General features: G+C 46.1%; 1 protein-coding gene across 2 annotated transcripts in view; it reads left to right on the top strand.

The window, feature by feature from the left end:
- The window catches only part of VPS13D (vacuolar protein sorting 13 homolog D), a gene marked incomplete at its 3' end in the record, with an annotated part of 245737 nt that overhangs the window by 111476 nt on the left and 120292 nt on the right, over positions 1–13969 (top strand). For both annotated transcript variants that reach the window (XM_080692050.1, XM_080692051.1), the window contains exons 46-51: positions 1641–1888; positions 3256–3447; positions 3733–3859; positions 5599–5741; positions 9513–9643; positions 9856–10031. In XM_080692050.1, coding sequence (XP_080548176.1) covers positions 1641–1888; positions 3256–3447; positions 3733–3859; positions 5599–5741; positions 9513–9643; positions 9856–10031 — 1017 coding nt within the window. The remainder of the gene's footprint in view (positions 1–1640; positions 1889–3255; positions 3448–3732; positions 3860–5598; positions 5742–9512; positions 9644–9855; positions 10032–13969) is intronic.

Raw genomic sequence — 13969 nt, forward strand, 5'->3', positions numbered from 1 at the left:
TTTATGTGGAAGCCGGGTGTGGTGGCACACGCTTGTAATCCCAGCTTTTGGGAGACTGAAACAAGAAGATCTCAGTTTGCGGACAGCCTCAGCTACTTAGTGGGCCCCTTGCAACTCAGTGAGACCCTGTTTCAAAATAAAGAATAAAAAATAGGGCTGAGGGTGTATTTGGAGGTAGAATGCCCCTGGTTCCATCCCCAGTACCACACACACATAAAAAAAAAATTATGTGGAAGTATAATGAATCTAGAATTTTGAATGCCTTCTTCAAAAAGAGGACCAAGCAAGAGGACTTTCAAAAACCCATTTTCAAGACTCACTCTTCAGCCACAATAATGGCAGAAGGACAGAAATAGAGATCAGTGATATAAAAAAAAGTCCAGACTAGGAGACTAGATCTTAATCAAGGTCCCAAGTCAGTTTAGTTGAGGAAAGGAAAGCCTTCTAAAGAAGTATTAATGCAACAGTGAACATCTATATGAAAATATGAACTTCAGCCCGTCTCAATTCATCTGCAATCATTCCTATGAGAAGGATCAGGGACCTAAATGTAGAATTCAGAACTATAAAGTTTTCTGGAAAATACCCATGTTGTTGGGGTAGGTAAAAATTTCTTACCCCAAAAGCACTAAACACCAAAGAAAAATTAGAGAAATTGGACCTAACAGAAAATGCCTTGGCTTAGCAGTAGAAATCAATAACAAAAGAAATAGGTAACCTGCAGAATTGGAAATAATGTCAGTATGACAAAAATGTTTATATGTAAGATATAATAAAGAACTCTGAAGTTAATAATAGATAACCTAACAAAATAGGCAAACGACTGGGCCAACCATTTCCAGGAGAAAATAGGTGAGCTAACAGAACAACAAAGAGATGCGTACTGTCGTTAGTTACTAGGGAAGCGTAGCTCCGAAACACAGCGGGTCATGCTTTACTCTCAGTAGAACGGAAAAAACACGAAAGACTAATAGCACCGCGTGTCGGCAGAGTTGAGGAGCAGCCAGAACTCTCACAAGCAGCTGGTGAGAGTGCAGAATGGCCTCACTGTTTGCAAACGTTCATAGAGGTCTATCATGGAAGCTAAGGACCCGGCAGGTGCATTTGTAGGTATTTGCCTAAAAGAAGTAAAGACTCATACTCAAACTCGATTAGATATCAACAGCACAATGAATAAAGCACGACTGATTCATACCAAAGCATACCACTAGCCAGTGAAAAAGAATCAAATACAGTGCATAGAACAGCATGACCAAATCTTGTTGGAACTCCACGTGAAGCAAAAAAAAAAAAAAGCCAGACCAGGAGGTTCGGTGTGCCCTCCGCCATTCAAAAGTGGCTGTTTGAATGACGGAAGAATATTGATTGGGAAGGGACACGAGGGAGCTTTCTGGGGCAAGAAAATATTCTGTCGCTTGTTTGAGTGGTGATTGTAGAGGAGTATGTAATTATCAACTCATTAAACTGAGCTTTTAAAATCTGTACATTTTATTACATATTCATGTCAGTAAATACATTTGGATTAAAAGTTCAACTATCTGACTGACTTATTGAACCATTTTATTCTTATCTAGCTAAGGACAAAAACATGCGGATTCTTCGTGTAGGCTGATGATTTTCCCACTGCTTTGTCGTTGTAGGTTTTGCGTGGCTATAAAGAAAGAGAATTACCCAGATTACATGCCTTCAAACATATTTTCTGACAGCGCAAAACAGATTTTCAGGCAGCCGGGGCACACCATCTATCTCCTCCCCACTGTGGTAATCTGCAACCTGCTGCCCTGTGAGCTTGACTTTTACATAAAGGGAATGCCAATTAATGGCACCCTGAAGCCCGGCAAAGAGGCAGCACTCCACACAGCTGATACGTCCCAGAATATTGAACTGGGTAAGGCCGTCCTCGAAGGGATATTTGTAGTAATTCTATGGAAACATCAGTGGGTATTTTGTGACTCTTTGGTGAACATTTTGGAGAAACTGTGGCACATGTGATAGCTGAGTAGGCCGCCTCAAAGCCATTATGCAGTCTCAAAGGAAGACCGGATGAGGGACTTGCGGAAGCAACACCACCAGAGCCCCTTTCCTCAGTGCTCACTTGCTGTCTGGCTCTGGGGAGTCGTTTTCTCTTTTGGAGCCGTGCTTTTTCCTGCTCACCTGAGCAAGGTCCCGTGTCTCCTCTTTTCGGGAAAGCAGTTATAAATATTCGTCAGCACTCACCGTCCGCCGGGCTCCCTCCCAGGCTGTCGGTCGCCTGTCATCCGTGCAGCGGTAGTTATTTGTTGTGTTTCCCTGAGGACAGAGGGGAAGGGTGTCTAATGCACTGAGTAGCTTGAGGTTTTAAGGGAAGGTCAGGTGAAATCAAGGTGGAGAATCAGATTTTTGCAGCACTCTGCAGGGTGCTGCTGTAGTTTGGGCAGAAAGTGTGTTTCTTCAAGACTGCCGCAGACATGTTGAAGTAGTCACCACTGAGATGCTCATCTTCTTGCCCTTTTGCAACTGCTGTCACTGTACCATCTCACTCTATCTTCACAACAGCACGCATTTCAGGTTGAGGCCGGTGTTAGCTCCGTCTTGCAGCTGAGAAACCCCAAACTCATTGAACGTAAGCCACACTTCCACAGCGTCAAGAGCACATTTCAGCAGCAGCTACATAAATCCTGAGCTTGCTTGAGAAAAGAAAAGTGGTGCGATGGCAGTTAGCATTTTAGGCAAGCCCTACGGGGCCTTCACCTGCCCTTGGTTATTCATTCTAAAGTAAATAGGACGGGCTGGGCCTGTCCCCTCAACCAGGGCTCTGGTCTCCAGTGTCACGCTTCAGCCCGAGCACCACCCCGGGTAAAGATGCCTCTGTTACCACATTTTGTGGATGGGACCCAGAAAGGTAAAGTAGCTTGCTCTGCATTATGCAGATAATAAGTCCAGGCTGGGGATAGAAGCCCGGCATGTCAGCTGCAGGACCTTAAACTTGCTTTATTATATCTCAAGCACCAAACACAGGCTCCGAACAGCCGTACGTATCATTGGTGGCTTTTTGGAATTCTGATTTCTCACTATTCAGTGTAGACTCCATAGTAAAACTTGCAGGCCATCTGACTTGCTCCGTAGTTGTTCTCAGCCCGGCTAGAGAAAATGGCCTTTGACATTTTTATTATATAGATCCTTAGTGATGTTTTCCAAAGGATCCCACTTTGCCGTGGGCTGTTTTGATAAACTTGAGTAAGAATCCAGCAAGGTAATAGCTTGTGCCTTCTCTAGGGGTGTCACTGGAGAACTTTCCCCTCTGTAAAGAACTGCTCATTCCCCCCGGGACTCAGAACTATATGGTGAGAATGCGACTCTATGACATCAACCGGCGGCAGCTGAACCTCACCATCCGCATCGTGTGTCGGGCAGAAGGGTCCCTAAAGATCTTCATCTCCGCTCCGTATTGGCTCATTAACAAGACAGGTGTGTACAGAGACTGTCTGAGGGAGCCTTTGGCTAGGGCATGGGCATTCAGATACGTCTGCTCAGCCCACTGAATGGAGCCAATGCAAATAGATCACTTCAATGGCCTAAGCTGCTAAACCCCCTGCTTCTCTAATGCGCGCTCGCTCATACTAAGAAGCGTCCTTCCACATAACGGTCTGAGCCCGCTAAACTTAAGTTGATGGTTCCCTTTTCCTCTTGCCATTCTCGTCTTTCCTGGGCAGCTGGGTGGGGTTGATCTAAACTTTTCCCTCCTTCCTAAAGGGTTGCCACTGATCTTCAGACAGGACAATGCCAAGACAGATGCAGCGGGCCAGCTTGAGGAGCACGAGCTGGCCCGGAGCCTGAGCCCCCTCCTGTTCTGCTATGCTGACAGAGAGCAGCCGAGCCTGTGAGTGCAGTTACTTACCAAAGGGGAAGCAAGCTGCTGGGCGGGGAAATTAGCAAAGGCTATAATATATTCGTGCAAGTAGAAATGTACTGTAGATAACCATCCTGGCTTGGCAAGAGGACTAGAACCGTGACCTAGTGGGATTTTTTTCAGATCTAATTTCGATGTTATTTGATACTGAAAATAGACCGTTTGTTGCTTTATAATAAACGCTAGTTTTATTTTACACATATTGGAGTAGTTCTCCTACTGGTAATTGTGCCAGTGCAGAAAACCCCATGGATCACCTTCTCTCCTCTGCAGCTTTCCTTTCCCTGTGAGCTTTTAGCCTTAGCAAGGGGGCTGGCCTTAGAAGATACCCTGGTCCTTGGGGAAAGCCTTCAGCCCTAGGAATACAATTGGGACTATTTGTGGAAAGTTTTGAAATCTACAATGTGCCCTCTTACGACCTTAAAACACTCATTGTAGCTGTGTGGGGTGGCGCACACTTGTAATCCCAGTACTTGGGAGGCTGAGGCAGGATGATGGCGGCTCATGGCCAGCCTCGGCAACTTAGCGAGGCCCTCACAATTTAGTGAGACCGTGTTTCAAAATAAAAACTAAAAAGAAAGCTGAGGGTGTAGCTCAGAGATAGAACGCCCAAGTCCAATCCCCAGCACCCAGCAAACACAACCTCTCACACTGCTGTCTCATGGCAGATTTAAACCATTGTGAGGACTACTGTCACCTCTAGTGATGGTAGAAACACTAGTTCACCTTTGTTCTTGGTTTTGACATTTTGCTTTTTATAAGAGCCTTCTAACTCATAGCTAGCCTTAACCCAAAGATAAGTCGGTATATCTTATACCGCTCAAATGCCAGACACCATCATCAGTAGAATTTGGCTGAAAGCTTATCAGGAAGGCTTCTGGAGTACTAAAGTTCAATGGATACAGATCTGTGTACGAGGCCGGGCTGGAATCTAGAGTAGTGTTGGAGTCCATTAGAGTCCCGGCTGTTGGGGGAGATACTGCCAGCCTCTGGTCCTGTTTGGCAAGCCCAGTCTCGTTCTGCTCCTGAAAGGGTTTTGACAGTTTTAGATCTAGGACTAGACCTTTGTCACATAGCTTGTTTTGTCCATGGAATCCAGTTCTCAAAGCATTTCCATGCAGTCCGTCTCATTGGATTCTCCCCAGCCTCCCCGCTCTTTAGGGAGGGCAGGAACCAGTTATGTTTTAAGACGAGGAATCCGAGACTCACGGTAGGAGTTAGCTGCGGTGGCTGCGTCGCTAGCTCGTGGTGGAGCTGCGTGCACATTCAGGAGTCGTTTCCGGAATCTGCGGTACGACGCTGGCCACCTAGACAGTGCCGTGCGATGCTGTCAGGCCTAGAGGAAGCGTGCTGTCCGCTGCGTCTTCTGAAGTACTTTTCTCAGGTTTTTTTCCCCCCTCAAATCCTTGATTTTCACGGGAATAGTCGAAACTAGCATTTCCCTGATACGCTATGCACATAGAGTCCTGGTATTTTTCCCCTAATCACTTAGTTGTAGATGTCAGTATGTTTCATACACTGTTTCACTGCGGTTATTTCAAGATAGGGTTTAAAGCCTGATTCTTTTCACCGCGCCGATTCCCTGTGAGTAGAACAAGAGTGAGTGTTAAGGTCTGACTGGGTGGTGGCGTGTTCCCATTCCCTGATTGGAACAGGCAGATAGGGCTTCCTTGTGGATGAACGTATGCATCTCTGCTTTTCTGCCACAGCTGCACGATGAGAATCGGAAGGGGGATCCATCCAGAAGGCATGCCGGGCTGGTGTCAGGGCTTCTCCTTGGATGGTGGTAGTGGAGTCCGGGCTTTGAAAGTCATCCAGCAAGGAAACCGCCCAGGGCTGATCTATAACATTGGTGAGTTACGTTTGGGGTGACAGGAGGATTAGAACCCTTGGCCAGTGACCTCAGGCGTGGAGGAATAAGCCGGCCAGGCAGCTGGGCCTGGCTACAAATGCTGACTTTCCTCATTTGACAGTGGGTCAGATGTCTGCTCTCTGAATGCTAGATTGATATCAACACAGCCCTCTTCTCCTAAGGACCCAGAGCCACCTAGACACTGCCCTTCAGAGGTGGCTCTGTGTGATTTCAGGCTCACCGGTGTCAGGAAGTATCAGTTTGGCTGGAACCCTTGTTTTCGGGGGAATAATGGGACCGCTTTAGTGTGCCTTTCACCCTCCAAGTATTCCCACGCATCCATTAAACTTTGCAAACCCCGGGAGGGCAAGAGCATTGTTCTCCCTGAAACCGAAGCAGAGAGGGTGAGTGACTTGCCAGATGCGGAGGGGACGTCTGGGTCAGAAGTAGGATTGGGGCGGGGGTGTGTGGGTTTGTGGCAGAAAATATGATGAAACGCACTTGGCGGCTTAGTCATCAGAAGCCCCCGCCCTCGCCAGCGCCTGGAGGTGGGAAGGGCAGGGGAGGACACTGTACCATGTGCTTCAGAGCCACCTGGGAACACTTGAAGGAGTTCCTGAAGGGCTCAGATCAACCGAATATACATACGCGTTAGGTTTAAGATGTAACCGGGCCTCCCTCCTGAGGCGCACAGCTTCCCAGGGCCTCAGAGCTGCATTTTAGTCTCGAGCACTGGAATATGATTTGGAACTGCCTTGTCCCATAGAGCTTGCGACAGCGGAAACGTTCTATTTCACATTGTCCAAAGCGGTCACCGCTAGCCACACGCGGCTGCTGAGCGTTGAAAGCACATTCCTGAGAAATCTTGGCGAGTGTGACTGAGCAACAGACTTTTTATTCAGGATTTTTCTTTTTCTTTTTCTTTTTTCTCCGGTACTGGGGATGGAACCCAGGGGCATTCTATTTCCGAGCTATAGCCCCAGCCCTATTTTTTTAGTCTTTATTTTGAAACAGGGTCTTACTGAGTTTCAAAGGGCCTCACTAAGTAACAGGCTGTCCTTGGACCGCGATCCTCCTGTCTCAGCCTCCAAAATGCTGGGATGACAAGTGTGCGCACGCGCCACCACGCCCGGCTTTGATTCAGCTTTAATGAATTTAAATATAAGTAGCTAGGATGACTAGTAGTGGCTGTATTGGACAGTCCAGATCTAAAGAATTGGGTTATAGGAGGAAGAACCTCAAATCGTGTGGAGAGTCAGGGGCAGGCTCAGGAGTTTGAGGAGTTCTTAATAAAGGGATCTTCCGAGTGTAGTTTCTTTTCAGACTTCTTAAGCGTGGATGTGTTTCCTGCTCCTCTGACACGGGGACTGCTCCTCAGAGTTGACGTTAAGATATTAAAGGGAGTGGGCGTCCGCGAGCCCCCAGCTGAAGGTGCTGTTCTCACGCCTGCCCCTTTACCCCTTGAGGAGGCAAAGGCCACTTTGAGCTGCACTGGGCTTTCCACCGGTACATTGTCCAAACCAAGCTGTGCGTGTCGGCTGGAAGCCGTAGTTGGGACACTCTGAGGAGGAGGCATGGGGGTACGGAACTCGTTCCTTTTACAGCAGTTAGTACCAAGAACCACAGAATTCTTGCAGAGATGCAAACCGAGCGGGTCAACCCGAAAAAGTGAGCACATGGGCGCGTTCCTTCAGGCGCACAGCAGAGGTGTTGAGGGACACATGGGCGCGTTCCTTCAGGCGCACAGCAGAGGTGTTGAGGGGCACATGGGCGCGTTCCTTCAGGCGCACAGCAGAGGTGTTGAGGGGCACATGGGCGCGTTCCTTCAGGCACACAGCAGAGGTGTTGAGGGGCACATGGGCGCGTTCCTTCAGGCGCACAGCAGAGGTGTTGAGGGGCACATGGGCGCGTTCCTTCAGGCGCACAGCAGAGGTGTTGAGGGGCAAGGCTGAGCCGTGGCGTGTGTTGTTCCACCAAAGGAAGGGCTATAGGGAGTGGGCTGAAATAGAACGTTGCAGTTCTTATGTTCTGAGACCTGAGCATGTGCTGTCAGGGGAATTTGTGGAATCTCCCACTTGAAATTTTGAAGGATTGGATAGATAACTAGTTCCTTTCAGGAACGCTTAGAGCACAGTCCCAAACTGAAAAGCCAGAGAAGGCCTTGCCAGTTAGCCTTATGTGCGTCTCCAGAAAGAGGCATTTTGTGTATTTTGATCTCAGCTCTTGATGTTTTGGGGGTTTGCCAGGCAGTTTAAGATGAAAAGAGACACAGCAACAGCAAAAAGCCCACCTTTTTCTAAAACTGAGCGCCTGACTGTGTGGGGCTCTAGACTCGCTTTTGTAGTATCAGATTAAATGCGTCTTTTGTAGCAGACTTTGTATTAGTTGAGATCGGCTAACTCTGATATGGCGGTTTCTGACAACCAAAGCCTGTTTGGCATATCACAGGAAGGAAAGCGATAGGCCCGTCTTCCTGCCTCAGTACTCTGGCATTTCTTAGGTACAGAGTTTCGGATGTACTTGCTTCTGTGATTTGCTCCGTCTGTCAGGTACTTCCTAGGTTTATACACAAAGAATACCAGAATTTTCCAGCCAATGCAAGACTGTTGCGGAGTTATCAGGCAGGAATGTTTGTAATTAGGATAATATAAGAAAATTTAGGATGGTCATGTCGGGAGGCAGAGTCCCCCATCTTTGTGGTCCTCTCTGTGCTGGCTGACTGCTGAGCTGGGTCCCTGTCTGTGTGCGTCCTGTCCCGGCATGAAGCAGGCTTGGGGGGGAGCTTGCCCCAGAGGCAGGCCAGCCTTGCTGATGGCGTCTGCCAGCTGGGTGGCCCGGGGCACGTTGCTCAGCTGTGTGCTTCTCACGCCTTGCTTTCCTCGTCTGTACGATTGAAATAATTAAAATTCCTAACGTATAAGGCATTTTGAGGATTAAACTTAAGGCCTCGGATGAAAAGATTGAAAATTGTGTGAAAAGTTCACTAAATATTCCTGTTATTTTTGTTAATTCTACTATCAAAATTCCATCAGTGTATGGCCCCGTGCTTTGAATATAGATGCTATTTTTATTGCTTCCGTGGATAAATGATTCATCCCACTGAGTGCTTTTTTTGTTAAATTGTTGCAAAAATTTTAAGGCAATTCAGTGCTCTTTTACTTTTTTATTTAAAACTTGTTCTTTTGAGGTTTTCTTCTGGCTGATCGCTTTGTTATTTTTTTCTAGGGCTTTGTAGGTGCTAGACTAGAAATTTACTTGGCTGGTGAATAAATATCTGTATTTGAGCTGGAATCTTGAACAGCGAACTCTAAGAAAGTACTGAGGAAGGTGACTGAGTTCAGGCAGTGCAGAATCCGACTAAGTACTCTGAAATCTTCACTGTCTCCCATAAAGGGGCAAGCTCTCTAGGGGACACACGGTGCCCAGTATGAGCAGAAATGTTTCACATGACGCAGTCTCAGTAGTCAGGTGCGTGCGCCTGGTTACCGGTGTGTTTTAGTTGTTATCATGGCGTGCACTTGGTGAAGAATCCAGGAATTACGGGGTTATCGAAGAGTGCCCTGAGACTTTTGAAGGCCAACATGGGAAGAAGGAGTAAGGCTTTCCATGCCGTTGCTCATTTCATTCTGTTCCTGCAAGGCTGGACACCCTCTTCAGACAATATCATTGATTTTTCAGGGAGGCTGTGAAATTGTGAAGTCTTTATCTTTGTTAGGTCAAGAATTTTCTTTCTTCTGATTAATTCACAGAAATGGTTCTCGTTATTTACAGGTATTGATGTCAAGAAAGGCCGAGGCCGATACATCGACACCTGCATGGTCATCTTTGCCCCCCGCTACCTGTTAGATAACAAGTCATCGCACAAGCTTGCTTTTGCACAGAGAGAGTTCGCCAGAGGACAGGTAAGCGGTTGCTTTTGGAGACGGAGCGTGCGTTTTAAGGCCGTGGCTCATCTCCCATCAGGACTATAAGTTCTGTCCCATGAAGAAGCCACGCAGCTCTCGGTAGAGGGTCAGGCGCAGAGGAGCTCGCCGCTCAGTAAACGTTTGAGTATTACTGAGCCAAGTAACGAGTTGACCGGCACGGCGACTGAGGCCAGCATCCTGTGTTTCAGGGAGCAGCCAATCCCGAAGGCTACATCTCCACCCTGCCCGGCTCCAGCGTGGTGTTCCACTGGCCTCGCAACGACTACGACCAGCTGCTGTGCGTCAGGCTGATGGATGTTCCCAACTGCGTTTGGTCTGGAGGCTTTGAGGTCAACAAGAACAGTTCCTTCCATATCAATATGAGGTGAGCTCGCGTCTAGATACAGACGTGGCAACATAAATAGCGAGACCATACTGCTCCTGGTGAAGTGGGCACATGCATCGCCAGCACAGAGTTCTTAGAACTTGCAAAAGTCCGTGGAACCATGAATGGGTGTTTTTTTTTTTTTTTTTTTTTTGTGGTACTGGGGTTCCCGGAAGCCCTTCTACCTCCGGGCTACACTCCCAGACCTATTTTTACACTTTTTAAATTTGGAAACAGGGTCTCCTAAGCCAGTGCACGTGGCTGGCTTCGAACCTGCGCGATCCTCCTGTCTCCGCCTCCCAAGCGCGGGATTACAAGCCTGCGCCACCAAGCCCGGCATGAATGGGTGTTTTGACGGAATGAGTTGAAGGGGATGTAGGTAGTTTTAATCATGTGTAAAGTACTGTAGCTTAAAAGGTTATGAATTCAAGGGATAATGAGCTTATATAATCATTGTTTGCACTCTGAAAATTCAGCCTGCATTTATCTATTTACTTACTTACTTGTGTGTGTGTGTCTGTGTGTGTCTGTGTGTGTGTGTGTGTGTGTGTGTGTGTGTGTGTGTGTGTGTGTGTTTTACTGGGGATGGAACCTAGAGGCATTCTACCCCCAGCCATTTTTATTTCTTTCTTTTGAAACAGGCTTTCGCTAGGTTTCTGAGCGTCTCCCTACGTTACTGAGGCTGTCCTTGAACCTACGATCTGTTTCAGCCTCCCAAGTACTGGGATTACAGGAGTGCACTACCTACACCTGGCTTTTGGTCTGCATTTAGCTGGAAACACTGACTATAAATGTTTTTGTCTCTTAGCAATTTCTACACTCTTCTTCCACTTGGTGCTGTGCCAGTAAATCATCTGGCTTCTTTGCCCAACCCAGGGACCCTTAGCTCTTTGTTAAGGACAAACAACGAAATCCAGCCTTAACTAGCCTAGGATGACTTAATTTTTCTTCCTGCTTTCATCAGATGCTTTTCAAATTTTGTTTGTTTGTTTGTTTGTTTGTTTGTTTGTTTGTTTGAGATGGGAGGCTCTTGCTCTGTTGCCAGCTTGGCCTCTAACTCCTGGGCTTGAGTTATTCTCCTACCTCAGCCTCAAGTAGCTGGATTACAGATGTGCACCACTGACTTCAGCTAAAACAATTTTTATTGTGGTAAAACACACACAACATCAAGTTTATCATTTAAATTTTTTTACATGTCCTGTTCACTAGTGTGAGTACATTGACATTGTTGTACAATCTCTCTCTTTGTAGCGCTGGGATTGAACTCGAGGCCTGTACATGCCGGGCGTGCACTCCACCCCCAGCTGCACCCCCAGCTGCACCCCCAGGCCTTGCACAGTCTCGACTCCTCTTTTCATCTTGTAAAACAGAAACTCTTGTCAATTCTTTTAGGCAAAGACCCAGACATTGGACTGTTGGATTATACAGTTATCCTATTTTAATTTTTTTGAAGACCCACCTTCCTGATGCTACAGTGACAGTGTTTTACTTTCTTGCCGAGAGCGCGTAAGGGTTCTAATTTCTCCACAACCTCAATAACATTTTTCATTTTTGTTTCGTTTTTGAAAAAATATATTTTTTATACTTTGACTCTCAGAGAATGTTCTGTCTTTTTATAATAGTAGCTATTCTAGTGGATGGGAGGGTATCTCCTTGTGGTTTCTGTATTATTTGTTCTGTTTTGGGACTGGGCATTGAACCCAAGGTCTCACATTTGCTAAGCACGTGCTCTACCACTGAGTCAAACCCTCAGCCCTCATTGTGGGGTTTGCTTTGGTTTTGTGTGTGGTACTGGGGGTGGAACCCAGGGGCTTTCTACCTCCAGGCTATACTCCCAGAGCTATTTTATATTTTATTAGGAAACTGGGTGTCACTAAGTTGCTGAGAGCCTCACTAACTACTTGAGCGTGGCTTTGAACCTGTGTGATCCTCCTGTCTCAGCCTCCTGAGTGCTGGGATTAAAAGCGTGCACCACCACGCCCGGCCTCATTGTAGTTTTGATTCACATTTCTCTGATGATTAATGGTGCTGAGCAACTTTTCAAGTGCTTCTTGGCCATTTGTATATCTTCAGAGAAGTATCTGTTTAAGTCTTTGGCCCAGAGTGTGTGTGTGTGTGTGTGTGTGTGTGTGTGTGTGTCCTGGGAATCGAACCCAAAGGCATTCTATTCTGAGCTATATCCCCAGCCCTATTTTATTTTTTTGAAAGAGGCTCTCACTAGGTACATGAGCGTCTCACTAGGTACATGAGCGTCTCACTACTTGCTGAAGCTGTCCTTGCACTTGTGATCCCCCTTCTCAGCCTCCCAAGTCCTGGGATTACATGTGTGCACCACTGTGCCCAGCTCTTAGCCCAATTTTGAATTGGGTTGTTTGTTAGTATTACTGAGTTCCAGGAATTCTTCATTCTGGAGATTAACCCCTAATCAGATACATGATTTGCAGACCTTTCCCCCACTCTGTAGCTTGCCTTTTTACTCTGATCTGTGGTGTGCAGAAGTTTTCACTTTTGATGTTGTCCATTTCACCCGCTCATCTGTCTGTTGTCACATCCAGGAAATCATTATCGAAGCTTTTCTTTTTTTTTTTTTCCTATGAGTTTTATCATTTCAGGCTCTTATGTTTAGGTGAAGTTCCACTCATTGCCATAGGACTATTCAGTTCTTCCAAGACTTTTTTTTTTTTTTTTTTTTGATGGTGCTAGGGAGATTGAACCCAGGGCCATTCTACCTCTTATCTACATCCCTGGTCCTGTTTTATTTTTTTAAATTTGGAAACAGGATCTTACTAAGATGCTGAGAACCTCAGTAAGGTGTTGAGGCTGGCCTTGAACTTGTGATCCTCCTGTCACAGCCTCCCAAGTACTGACATTACAGATATGACCACCACACTCAACTCTCCCAGGAACATTTGTTGAAAAGATTTTCCTTTTCTCCTGGAATGATCTTGTTACAGTTGTTGAAAATCACTTGACCCTGTGTACAGAGCTTTATCCCTGGGCTTTTTGTTGTATTTTGTTGGTCTACATATCCTTAAGCAGTACCAGTGTGTTGATTACTATAGCTTTATAATATGTTTTAAAACTAATATGTTTTAAAATTAAAACTGAGCTAGGCCTGGGAGTGTAGCTCAGTGGCAGAATATTTGCCTAGCATGTGTGAGGTCTTGGATCCCATCCCTAGCACCTAACCAAAAAAAAGGAAGTGTAAGACCTCCAACTTTGTTCTTCAAGATGGTTGTTTTTTGTTTTGTTTTGTTTTTGTTTTGTTTTGTTTTGTGGGTCTGGGGATGGAACCCAGGGGCATTCTCCCTTTGAGCTACATCCTCTGCCCTATTTTTTATTCTTTATTTTGAAACAGGGACTCACTGAGTTTCAGAGGGCCTCACTAAGTAGCTCAGGCTGTCTACGAACTGTGATCCTCTGGTCTCAGCCTCCCGAATGCTGGGATTACAAGCGTGCGCCACCACGCTCAGCAAGATGGTTTTTTTTTTTTTAAAATATTCAGAATTCCTTGAGATTCATATGAATTTTATGATAAATTTCTCTTTTTTTTCTTTTTTTTTTGTGGTACTGGGAATAGAACCCTTCTACCTCCAGGCTACACTCCCAGACCTATTTTATTATTTTATTTGGAAACAGAGTTTCTTAAGCCAGTGAGGCTGGCTTTGAACCTTCGTGATCCTCCTGTTTCCACCTCCCAAGTGCGGGGATTACAAGAGTGCGCCACCACGCCCGGCGATTTCTCTATTTCTGAAGAAAAAAAAAGAAATGTTGTTGGAATGTACATAGGGATTACACTGAATCTGTAGGCTGTGTTGGGTAGTATCGACATCTTAACAATATTATGCTGTAATTCATGAACATGAGATACCTTTCCTTTTATTTGTGTATTCCTTAATTTATTTTATCTAATGCTTTTTGAAGGTGAAGATTACGAA

Source organism: Muscardinus avellanarius, assembly GCF_963383645.1.
Source record: "Muscardinus avellanarius genome assembly, chromosome: 3".
NCBI lineage: Eukaryota > Metazoa > Chordata > Mammalia > Rodentia > Gliridae > Muscardinus > Muscardinus avellanarius.